The sequence below is a fragment of the Plasmodium falciparum genome (assembly GCF_000002765.6).
Source record: "Plasmodium falciparum 3D7 genome assembly, chromosome: 13".
NCBI lineage: Eukaryota > Apicomplexa > Aconoidasida > Haemosporida > Plasmodiidae > Plasmodium > Plasmodium falciparum.
This window is the reverse complement of record NC_004331.3, coordinates 2316644-2330000: the sequence shown is the minus strand read 5'-3', so window position 1 is coordinate 2330000 and position 13357 is coordinate 2316644. Positions and strand designations below refer to the sequence as shown.

The 13357-nt window shown below is 17.5% G+C and overlaps 4 protein-coding genes across 4 annotated transcripts; 1 reads left to right on the top strand and 3 right to left on the bottom strand.

Moving 5' to 3' along the window:
- Positions 1 to 3145: 3145 nt before the first annotated feature.
- PF3D7_1358700 (YOP1-like protein, putative) lies at positions 3146 to 3607 on the top strand (the record flags this gene model as incomplete). The annotated part of the gene is made up of 1 exon (XM_001350262.1): positions 3146 to 3607. One exon carries the CDS (start codon positions 3146 to 3148, stop codon positions 3605 to 3607), a length of 462 nt encoding a protein of 153 aa, XP_001350298.1.
- Positions 3608 to 4923: 1316 nt separating this feature from the next.
- PF3D7_1358600 (zinc finger protein, putative) lies at positions 4924 to 7941 on the bottom strand (the record flags this gene model as incomplete). The annotated part of the gene is made up of 1 exon (XM_001350261.1): positions 4924 to 7941. The coding sequence occupies one exon, from the start codon at positions 7939 to 7941 to the stop codon at positions 4924 to 4926; it is 3018 nt and encodes a 1005-aa protein (XP_001350297.1).
- A 1532-nt stretch (positions 7942 to 9473) lies between these two features.
- Positions 9474 to 11315, bottom strand: PF3D7_1358500 (zinc finger protein, putative; the record flags this gene model as incomplete). Its single annotated transcript, XM_001350260.1, has 1 exon — positions 9474 to 11315. One exon carries the CDS (start codon positions 11313 to 11315, stop codon positions 9474 to 9476), a length of 1842 nt encoding a protein of 613 aa, XP_001350296.1.
- An 841-nt stretch (positions 11316 to 12156) lies between these two features.
- PF3D7_1358400 (conserved Plasmodium protein, unknown function) lies at positions 12157 to 12999 on the bottom strand (the record flags this gene model as incomplete). Its single annotated transcript, XM_001350259.1, has 3 exons — positions 12157 to 12351; positions 12540 to 12651; positions 12887 to 12999. 3 exons carry the CDS (start codon positions 12997 to 12999, stop codon positions 12157 to 12159), a joined length of 420 nt encoding a protein of 139 aa, XP_001350295.1.
- Between the last annotated feature and the right edge of the window lie 358 nt (positions 13000 to 13357).

The following is a 13357-nucleotide window of genomic DNA, read 5'->3' as shown; positions in this document are numbered from 1 at the left end:
ATTATACATATATATATATAATATATATATATATATAAAGTGATACATAATTATATTTTTTAATAATAAATTTTGTTATAATATTTAAATATATATATATATATATATTATATTTTGCTTATATAATATTTGCAAGTATTATTTTATATAAGGTGATCTAAGGGTACCTAGTTATGTATACATTATTATATTATATATATTATATATATATATATATATATATATTTATATATTTATACATATATCATAAAATATATTTATAATTTAAAATATATTTTTTGTTGAAAGATATTAGGATATTACCACTTTTTCTTAATTTATATGTACCTTCTTAAGTTATAAAAAGAAAATAAATACATAATATAATTTTAATGTTAAGAAATATTTAATAATAAAGTAAAAGGATTAAATTATATATAATATCATCATATTTAATATATATATATTAAAGAAAACTATAACACAAAAAAAAGAAAAAAAAATACATATATATAGAAAACATACTCCTAATATATTTATATTACGAGGCATAATATAAATATAATATAAATTTAAATTATCCATTAAAATATTTTTTAATATGTATTATATATCATATTTTGTATATAAGTACAAATATTATATATGTTTGCGTTCCATATATTTATATTTAGATATAATATACAATATATGTATAAAATAATAGTTTTTTTTTTTTTTTTTTCTGTTCTTTTCAGTTTCCAATCTTTCTGTTTTTATCATTTTTTTGTTATATATAAAAGATTTATATTTTCATGTGACTTACTTATATATTGTTATATGTCGTTAGAAAAAAAAAAAAAAAAAAATTGGAGAATATAAAATAATATATATTAATATATTGAGAGTTTGCTGGGTTCAAATAAATTTATGTGATCTACTGTATAATTGTACTTCTTAAATCTTATATATATATATATATATATATATATATATAAAGTAATAAAAGATATATGATATTTGGGAATATGTGTATATAATGTTATCTATTTTATGTATTATTCTGTAAGAAGAATGTTAATATTTTTAAATGCCAAATGAGTAAATGAAATTATTATTATATTATTTAGAACTTTTATTATTTCCCTGTATTATTTTTTCTTTGCGTATTTGTTTTATGAGGCGTTCACAGATTATATATATGTTGATATACATTTATTTATATATTAAGGTATATAGTTATAATATAACATGGAATAACAAATCATTATATGGATATATATATATATTATCGTTTTACTATATGGTAAAATTTGAATATAATTTTCTTATAATTTCTAGAAATAATAAGGAAATACTAATAATTATGCATTAAAAATATAATATATACCTATATAGAAAAAGTGGAAAATTTAATAAAACAACAACTGTTCTATAATTTTATAACCCTAGGAAGCTTTTCCTTATCATTTTAATATTCTTTTTTTATTTTCTTCAACATTTCATAGAATGTGAAAAATGTTATATTTTTTTAATAATATTTTTTCTTTATTAAAAATACTTATACCCTTTATAACAATTTTACGAAAAAAAAGAAAAAAAGTAATATACATATATATATACATAATATATAAATGTAAGGATTTTATATATTTTCGCAAATTATGAAAGACTAAATATATCATAATTTTTTGGAATTCAAAAAAAGGGATGATCGTGGTTTTAATAATATAAAATATATATTATATTATATATAATACTTTTATATATATTTTTTTTTTTTTCATAAATTTTATTATATATTTTTGTTTCAGTTTTCAAAAAGAAAAAATATATAAAATAACTATAAAATTGTTTAATTTTTTATTTTTAATATTATATATATACAAAATGAAATAAAATTTTATTTTTATATATATAATATATTTATATATATTATTATAAACCAAAAAAAAAAAAAATAAAAATAAAATAAAATAAAATAAAAAAAGAAAAGAAAAAGAAAAAGAAAAAAAAGAAAATATAATGTTTAGTAAAATAAAGAAATTGTTTTATTAATATATTAATTATATATAAGTTTCACTAATTTTTTATATAATAAAGTATAATAAATTTTATATGAATAAAAATATTTATAAATTATAATAATAAAATTTTATATATATTTATATATATATATGTATAAAATATTAATTTTGTATATTTATAATAGGAAAAGAGAATAATTTATTTATTTATTTTTTTATATAATAATCAAATGTTTTGTGAAGATTCTTTATATTATATATAAAAAAGAAAAAAATTTTACATACATATAATTTATATATTATCATGTTTGTAATAAAAATATACTAATATTTATGAATACATTCCCAAAAAATATATAAACTTTAAATCTGCTTCTTTTTTTCTACTATTAGATTTTCATTCAAGGTAACACATATATAAAATAAAATTTATATATAAATATATAATATATATATATATATAAATGTATATATTATGTACATAATATTTACTATGTGTACATATTCTAGGGAAAATATATATAATATATAAATATATATATATAATATATATAACATTTAAAAAAAAATAATTATTAACCAAACGCACATGCAAAATATATTATATATATATGTAATTATGTATTTATATATATTAAAATACATTAATAATTTATATGCATAATAAAAATAATATATATATAATATATTATATATTATATCATTATTTTTTCTAATAAAATATTGCATATTTTTTTATTATTATAAGGAAAATACTGTATTAATTATTTAATATTTCACTTAATATATTTATTATTATATATAATTATATTATATTTATATTAAAAAATCTTTTTTTTTTTTTTCTTTTTTTTTTTTTTATTATTATCTCCAGTTACATTTGTTTTATCATTCTCCCAATAATAAATATATACATATATTAGTAATATTATTGATATTTTTATATTTTTATATTTTTTGATATTTTTATTTATTTTTTTATTTTTTTTTTTTCCTTTTCAGATATTTTTATAGTAAATATATTAATAAATATATAATATTATATAACTTTTAAGTATCAAAATATTTACCGAAATATTATTATTGAAAAGAAATATATAGACATTTCTTTTTTGTTTTTTTAATTTTTTTTTTTTTTTTTTTTTTTTAAGTTAATCAAGATGGGGTTACACATTCTTCCAAAGAATATTATGCATTTAGTAAATATGATAATATGCATAATATGCCCAGCCCTGAAAACATATAATTTATTAATAAATAAAAAAGAGAAAGCCACAGAAGACACCTTACAATATATTCATTTTTTAACATATTGGATATTATATTCATTTTATACATATTTTGAAAGTGCTTTCATAGTAAAGTTAATGAATGTCGTACCCTTTTATGGTGAACTAAAAATTATGTTTTTCTTTTGGTTATATAGTGATACCTTTCAAGGGGCTGGATACTTATATTTTAAATTTATAGAAAAGCATTATTCAATCATTGATAAAAAAATATGTGACTTAATTCAGAACAAAATACCCAAAAATGTATCCAACTTTTTCTATTTTGAAAAGTCAAATAAAAAAATACATAACAAAATAAAAAGTATTGTTTCCAAGAAGGACTTATATTAAATATAGTCAACTAGTCACACATATAATTATATATATATATATATATATATATATATTTAATTATATGAATATATATTATATTATATACCATTCAAATTATATCGTTTAATAATAAAACAAGAAAACCGATAATCAAAAATGATAGCAAAGTAAGAAATAGTAGTTATAATTATTTATAATGAAAAAAAAAAAAAAAAAAAAAAAAAAATTAACTGATATGTAAAAAAATAAAAATAAAAAAGCCAAAGGGAAAAGAAAGGGAAAATAGAATAAACAAATGAATGTAAAGCAAGATAATATATGTATATATTACATTTATCCATTGATATAGAATAAATAGAATAATCAAATAATTTTTCCATCATTCTAATAAGTTGGCACTTTATATATATATATATTGTGTGTCACGTTTTAATAACATTGTTTAAAAATAACAAAAATAAATACAAATAAATAAAAAAAGAAAAAAAAAAATAGTTAAATGAAAACATTCTTTTTCTTATATAGTTTATTATATTTATGTGCAGTTGATTTTTTTTTTTTTTTTTTTTTTTCCTTCTTTAAATTGAAAAAGAAGATTAATATAATATGTCATATATATAAATAAATAAATAAATATATATATATATATATATATATATATATATATATACAAATAAATAATATATATATTTTTATAAGTTTTTTTATAATATTATTACATTTTTGTTTTAAATTTTTTATTTTTTACAATATAAATATGCATATATGTTTTATTTTTTTAATTTATTCATAATATGAAGAACTGTTTTTAAGTTTTTTTTTTTTTTTTTTTTTTTTTTTGCAAAAAAAAATCACACTAATCTTAAGGCATTTGTGTAAAAATATAATATTTAATTTTTTTTTTTTCCTTTTAATATACTTGTTAATTTTAGTTATAAAATATAAAAATAGAATAATATAAGAAAATATAAGACACAAGGGTTGTCACAATTTGATTTCCCCTTGAAAAAATAGGGAATAATTTTTATGTAAGGCTTAAAATTTTTTTCATTTAAAAAAAAAAAAATAAATAAATAAAAATTATAACACCAAAAGACAATTTTTATGATGAAAAAAAAAAAAAAAAAAAAAAATATATATATATATATATATATAAGAAAAAATATATATTTTTTTTTATGTATTACCTACTGAATAGCTATATACGACATACTATATTTTATAAGTACGTGATAATAAAGGAATCCATAACATTAACATATATATATATATATATATTTTTATTTATTTATTTATATTTATTTATATTTATTTATATTTATTCATATTTTTCTCTAATTTAAATATACTTCATCATTAAAAATAGAAGGATTAGGATAAGAACAGTAATAATAACCATAATTCCTATTATTCAAATTATAATTTATATAATCATTATTGAGAGGATTTATATCATATAGATTGTTCATATATATATCCATATCATTAGACAATGGTTTCATATACGTTGTATCATAATTTACACCTTGAGCATTAATTGTATTTCCAATATAACTATATACAGATGAAGGAACAGGATTTAATTTCGTATTTTTTCCATTTTCTATAATATTATTATTTCTAATATTTTTCTTTTTGAAATCTTTTAAAGATACTAACTTGGATATTTTTTTCTTTCTTTTTGACTTATTTTCTTTATGATAATTTTTCATATCTTTCGTTTTTATTTCTTCTTCATTTTTATGTAAAGTGGTTGAAGATATTTGTACTTCTTCATTATTCTGTGTCTCATCTTTATTTTGTGTGTTTGGATTTTCTGTGTTAAGAGTAATAGATTTGTTCGTAAATTCTTCATTCATAATGTTTTCAATACTATACGTTTTTACATTTTCATTTGCATTAGTTATATAATAGTTTTCATTATTTTTTATAGTATCTTCTGCCTTTATGTCATCTAAAGAACATATTTTTGAATCTTCACCTTTCACATTTTCTTCCATACTACATTTTTCATTCACTTTTTTGTAATTTTTTATCACAGATATATCCTGCTCATTAATATTATCCTCTTCTGTATCTACTTGTAACACATTTTCTTCATATATATCAAATTCATGTTTACTTTCTTTATATATATTGTTTTCATATATTTGTTCCTTTGAAGTATATTCTTGACATTTTGGTGATACACTATTTAATTCATCAGAATCTTCCACTTTATTATTCGTATCATCAGATTTATCCTCTTCAATTTCGGTTTCAGCCTCCTTTATGCTAATCTCCTCATTTTTTGTATACTCTTCTCCTCTATTATCATTAAATATTATCTTTTCATTAGGAGAGTTATTATGTACTACTTTTTCTGGTAAACCAACAGGTCCATAACCATATGGAGCCGCATAATAATATAAATAATTTCCATAATAATTTGGTGGAGCATACTGTATATTATTTTGATGATCATAAAAAACATATTCATTTGGATTAATATATTGAGAATATTGATTATCTACACATGTGTCTGCCTTACTTATTTTATCATTTGTTTGTATATAATTGAAATAAGGATTGTAACTTTTAATATTTGATAGATTTTGAAAATTGTGATAATTATGTATATTCGGATAATTGTAGATATTAGGATAATTGTCATAATTCGGATAACTGTGATAATTTGGATAATTGTAATAATTTGGAATATTTTGATTTATATTTATTTTTTTATATAAACAAGAATTAGTAAAATTTTCATATTCTGTACAGTTTATTTTATTTTCTCCTTCCTTTGTTTGACTAGCCATAATATTATTTTTTTTCTTTTTATCTTTTATATTATTCATATTATTATTCTGTTTATTTGAATCACATATATATATATTTTTATTTTCATCATATATATCTTTTATATTTAATTTTTCATTTTTCTTTATTTCTAATTTATTCGTCTCATCTTTTGAATCATCTTTGTTATTTGATTTCCCCATATGGTTCATGTTTATATTTTCTTCTGTTTTTGCATGATATTGGTTTTTATCAACTTTTTCAAAAGTAGGGCTTGCGAAAGAATCTTCATTTGTTTTGTTCTTGTCTTCATCTACATAATTTAAGCTTGAAGATATGGTTGTGTTACTATCATAACTTTTATCTTCGGTATTTTTCAAAGACGAAGAAGTACTATTCATGATACAATTTTTCGTTGTTTTTTTATTTTTTTCTGTACTGCTATTGTTTTGCTTCCCTATGTAATTAGGATTGTTTTTTTCATTCTTTAATAGTTTCCCTTTATTTTTATATTTATTTTTTTCTTTCTTTTTCATATCATCTTGATATTTTAGTTCACAATTCTTTTGCATAGAACGGTTATCATATGTACCATACGAATAATTACTATAATGGTTATTCATATTATGGTTTATGTAATTATTCATGTTATTATTTGTGTGGTTGTTTATGTTATTATTCATGTGGTTGTTTATGTTATTATTTATGTGGTTGTTCATATTATTATTATTATTATTATTATTATTATTCATGTGATTGTTCATATTATTATTCATGTGATTGTTCATATTATTATTCACGTGGTTGTTTATATTACTATTCACGTGGTTGTTCATGTGAATATTCATATTATTATCCAAATGACTATTAAAAATTTTATCACAAAAATTATCGTTGACATGATCAACAAAAGTATTTCCATTATCATTATAATTATTCATATTAATAATATTATCATAATTATTTTCACCTTTGTTATGAATATTTAATGAATTATTATAATTCTTCATATAATCATTATTAATAAGGTGCATTTCATTAAAGTTATTTATAAGCATATCTAAATTATTATTAAAATTATTTCTATTTCTTGTTTTCTTATGGCTACTATTTAGTTCATTCAACATATTATTATTATTATTATCGATTCCTATATTTAGGAGATCCTTGTTTCCCCCATCCGTTTGGTTATTATCTTTCTTTTCTAATAAAATATCAGGTATCCTTGGAATCCTTAATTCATCAACTGAATGAGCAAAACGACATGTAGCACCATTCAAGCATCTTTTATTTGCTACAAATTTACACATAGATGATTTATATGCAAATAAATTCTGTGCAGATTTTAATTCATCTTGATTATGCGCATAATTACATTTTTTATTAAAACATTTCTCTCCCTTTAATAGTTTGTAACATAATTTAGTTCTTTTCAAATCAGGAATAGATCTTAAGTCTTCTATAGAATGAGCATAATCACAATTGCTCCCTTCATTACACCTGTTCTCCATATGTAAAGGGCACAATTTTGTTTTCCAGAAATGTTGACGAAGAGTTACTGACATTTTCATTTTGTTCAAACAAAATTTTTACTACTTAACATAAGGTGTAGATGACTTCCCATATATATATATATATATATGTATACACGTATAACAGAGGAGGATATATGAAAAAAAAATTATATATATAAATATATATACGTTTGTTGTGATTATCTTCCCCTATATATCTTATATTTAATCATATACCAAACGACTGGACAAGTTTTGGATATATATTATAACAAATAAATACAAATAGACAAAAATATTAAATAAAATAAAATAAAATAAAAAAGGAAACGTATATAGAACAATGAATATTTAATGAATTTTTAACTATGCCAATTTAATATAAAAAAAAAAAAAAAAAAAAAAAAAAAAAAATTGTAACAAAAATTATATAATATATATCAAGAATGTCATACATATAAATATATAATATATATATTGTTATATTGTGTATATATATATTAGCCTAGTATAATAGAATTTTATTAAAACCTACGGATCCTTATTTATTTGTCTTTATATAACTTTTAATATAAATATAATATCATGGAAAACAATTATATAGAATTAGGTAATAAAATATAAAATAATTCTCATAATATAATATATGCATAAAATAAATAAATAAATGAATAAATATATATATATATATTAATTTTTTTTTTTTTGGAATTTTTTTAAAAATTTTATGTATACGAATCAAGTGTAAAATTAAATGTAAAATAAAATAAAAATGTATATATATATATATATATATATATAACATGTAGGATATATTTTTCCTGTCTTGTCTTTTTTTTTTTTTTTTTTTTTTTTTTTTTTTTGTTGTGTGTGCGCGTGTGTATAATCAATTTTTATTTACATTCTTATTAAAGTTAAAAACAAAAAAAAAAAAAAAAAAAAAAAAAAATTAGCCAAGGAATATTAATAATACATATATATGTGTTCATATTTTTACGTTAGCATACATATTTATTAAATAAACCAAGGAAATTTAAAAATAAAAACCATATCGTACAAAAATTTTTGTATTTAAAATTTGATATTTAAAAAATACATTTCATATAAATATATTCTATGTTCATATAGACATGTTAATATTATTTGTAGGTATATTTTTAAAATAAAAGTATTATTCATTTATTACCAATGGAAAGAAAAAATAAAATAATAAAAAAAAATAATATAAAAATAAAACGAAAATATATATATATATATATATATATATATATATATATATATATATATATATATGAACATATGACATCATTATAAAATCATTTATACGAAAAAAAATGTTTCCATTTTTAATATGAAAAATAAAAATTGTAAAAAAAAAAAATGATAAAATTTATACATGTATAAAACTATCATTTATTTTTTCTTTGAACATTTATGAATTTACGTAAAATATTTGTATAAATATGAATCCTTCACATTTTTAAATATATATAAAAATAATAAGACAAAATTTAATTGTTTGATTATATACATATATATATATATATATATATTATATAATCGTAATAGATATTATGAAGAATCAATATTTAATAATTCTCTGTCTGCATGGATGTAATACCTAGCATATCATTTTGTTCATATGTCCTTTCATATTCTTCTTCGTTTAAATTTTGATCCTCTCCTACTACATCACTAGAAATATAACTATTGGATGCAATGTCATCAATTATTAAATCATAAGGACAAAATTCCTCGGTTTTGCACAATTTATATAATTTTTTAATAAGTTCCCTAATTTTGTAACTCGTAGTATCTACATTATTATTAACTGCATTAGGTGTATTTTCATTTTCATATTGATGAGTATTTATATTTGAATCTCCTAATAAGAATTTAAATTTTTCCTCCAAAGATTCAATAATTTTCATAATTAATCCTTCAACCGTAGTTAAAGTACCACCAAGAGTACCATAATCTGATGTTAGTTCAACTACTGGAATGTTGATAGAAGCTGTTTCTGATTTTATTACAAATCTATTCAAATCATTTTTATTATTAACTGTTAAGGTAATTTTTTTACCCTTTGGATTAATTTCACCACTACTTTTAATTTCACTTGTTTTAAAATTACAATTTGGACAAACAAAAGAAAGTATTAAACATTTCTTAAATCCAGGTATATTAATTTCACAAAAATTATTCATACCCATATGATTACAACATGGACAATTTGAAGCAAATGATTCAATTAATTTTGCTTCTTCTTCATTACTTAAGGTTTTATATTTCATGGTAGTATTTGTATTATTATTACTTCCATGTATATTATTATTATTATTATCATTCATATGAATATATTTTTTTATAAAATCGAAATTTTCTTTTTTTATATTTTGTTGTTCATTTGTATTTGTTCCGATCATATTTGAATTAATATCATTTGTTTTTTCATTTTCTTCAAAATATTCTTCATAAAAACCAAGTTCATTTAATTCCTCTTTAGTTCTATTATAATATTCAATATGAACTATCTTATATTTTAAATCATCTTCATAATGTTCTAGTGAACTTAATCCTGAGGGATCAATTATTTGAATAGTAAAAGGGAATTCCTTTAATATAACAAATTTGCTTAAATTTTGAACAGTGTTTTCAATCATTTTAATATAATTTTCTATAGTAATTTGTTGACATGTTCCATTTGTATTAGCTCCTAAATTATTTTCATTATGATTTTCATCATTATTATTATTTTTTTCTTCATCTATTGATGATACTATGTTATCCTTTTGTTCAGGATTCTCCCCTGAATTTAATTTAAAATCATTTGATTTATTTGTTAAATTTGTTAAATTTGTTAAATTTGTTACATTTGATTTATTTGCTTCATTTGTTAAATTTGTTACATTTGATTTATTTGCTTCATTTGTTAAATTTGATTTATTTGCTTCATTTGCTTCATTTGTTTCATTTGCTTCATTTGCCGTAATTGTGTTTGCCTCATTATACATATTTTTTATTTCTTTCAAATATATTGTTAGGTTATTTAAAGCTGTATGTAAAAACCCTTCGATAGTATTAATGGAACCTTTTTGGGTTTCTTTTGGTATTTCAAAATCTATCTCAGGTATTTTTAAAACACCATATTCTGATTTAATCAATTGCCTATCCAATAATTCTTTATTATTTATTTTCATACTTATTTTTACCCCTTTATCTTTTATTTGATTCAAATCTTGTATGACATTATTTTTATAATTACAAAACTCACATTCAAATGAATGTATTAGAACATTCTTAAAATAAGGAATATTTATTTTTACAATCTTGTTTAGTCCCTCCTTCTCACAATTTATACACATGGAACGTACCTCAATGGTATCGTCCATAACATCAAGCTTTTCTTTATTTGTATATTCGTTGCTCATATTTTTACAAACAATAATTATGTTATAATAATATAGAAGCAAAATTTCTATATCTATATAAATAAATAAATATATATATATATATATATATATATATATGTTAATCTTTTATACTAAAGATATAAACACTCTCAATTTATAATTAATTAATAAAATAAATAAAATAAAGAATGAAAAATTATTATAAATAATTATTAAATTATATATTTATTTTTATTTATACGTTCATATAATATATACAATATTTTTTTATTTCCCTTCCCTACTTATTATAAATTTTCAAAAAAATATATTATTTAATATAGTTATCAATTAATAAAGTTATTACTTAAACAAGTTAAAAAAAAAAAATATATATATATATATATAATATATATATGTATATATCATAAGATAGATAAAACTTAGGTAAAAACTATTAATGAAATATAGTGTATAAATATTATTATATATATAAATAAAAAATTTTTCAAATGATGTTATTTTCACATATTTAATGTATAAATTTAGTGATGTTTCTTTTTTCTTTTTTATCTTTTTTTTACTTATTTATTATTTTTTTGATTTTTTTTCCTTTAATTACAAATTAAAAAAAATAGGAGAATGAAAAAAAATTTAATCATAACTTAAAAAAAAGTAGAGCAATAAAAAAAAAATAAATAAATAAAAATAATATAAAATAAAATAAATTGATTATATTTTGTATATATATAAAACTAAAAATAATATATGTTGTATATTTTATTATATACATATATATATATATATATATATATATGCATTAGTTTATTTTATTTTTCATTTTTCATTTTTCATTTTTCTGTGTTTCCATTTAAATGTTTTATATTGTGTTGTCTTCAAAACTTTGATAATTCTCTAAAACTTCAATTTCATTATTATTAAAATGATAGACAAAATATTTAATAATAAGAACACAAACAAAAAATATGACTGCGTAGAACAAAACGTAGTTGACGAACACATATGAGAATAGCATAAATATCAAATACAAAATAATAGCTATTATTACCCATTTCTACAAAAAAAAAAAAAAAAAAAGGAAAATATATATAAGTTTATTTGTGCTAATTATATAAAAATGTTTTGTACAAATGTAAATAATATATATAATTATTCAATAATATAAATGATAATATATATATATATATATATATATATATATATATATATTTATTTATTTATTTAAGTTTTATATAATTTTACTATTATCATATTTTTGTTAAAAGTCATTTCATTTGATAACATCTCATTGTAGTTGTCATTTTTGTTTTGCATACTATCGCTCATATATAATAAATTATAAATCGTTTCATTTCTAAAAGGAAAAAAAAAAAAAAATAAAATAAAATAAAAAAAAAAAAATAAATAAATTAAATAAATAAATAAAATAGAAAAAAATAAAACAAAATAAATATATATAGTTGTATAGAAAGATTCATAAAAGAATATTCACCATACTAATATATATATATATATTGATATATATATAATACACATATGGTAATATATATATATATAAATTTTTTAATTAAAAAGAAAAAATTAGATACCTTTGAGCTAAACCATGCACTGTATTTTTCATTAAACTTAAAGTACTTTTGAATATCTCACTTAGTCTATCCATATTTATATTATTATTATAATTATTGTTGTTATCTGCCATCTGTCAAAAATATATATATATATATATATTTATATATATGTGTATCTTTCAAAATATATGATAATATTGTTCAAATATATATTTATAAATATATATATATATGATGACGTTGATCTACATAATGAAGTTATTAAAATAAAATGAAAAAAGAAAGATAAAGGTGGAAAGGATGAAAAATACAATAAATATATAATATATATATATATATTTATATATTTTATTACTTTTATTATGTTGTTAAAAAAAATTAATAATGTTTATTTAAAAAAGGAAAAATAAATAAAAAAAAAAATTACTATATTAATAATTATATTGTTATAAAATATCCCGAATTTAATTATATTTATTTAATTTTATT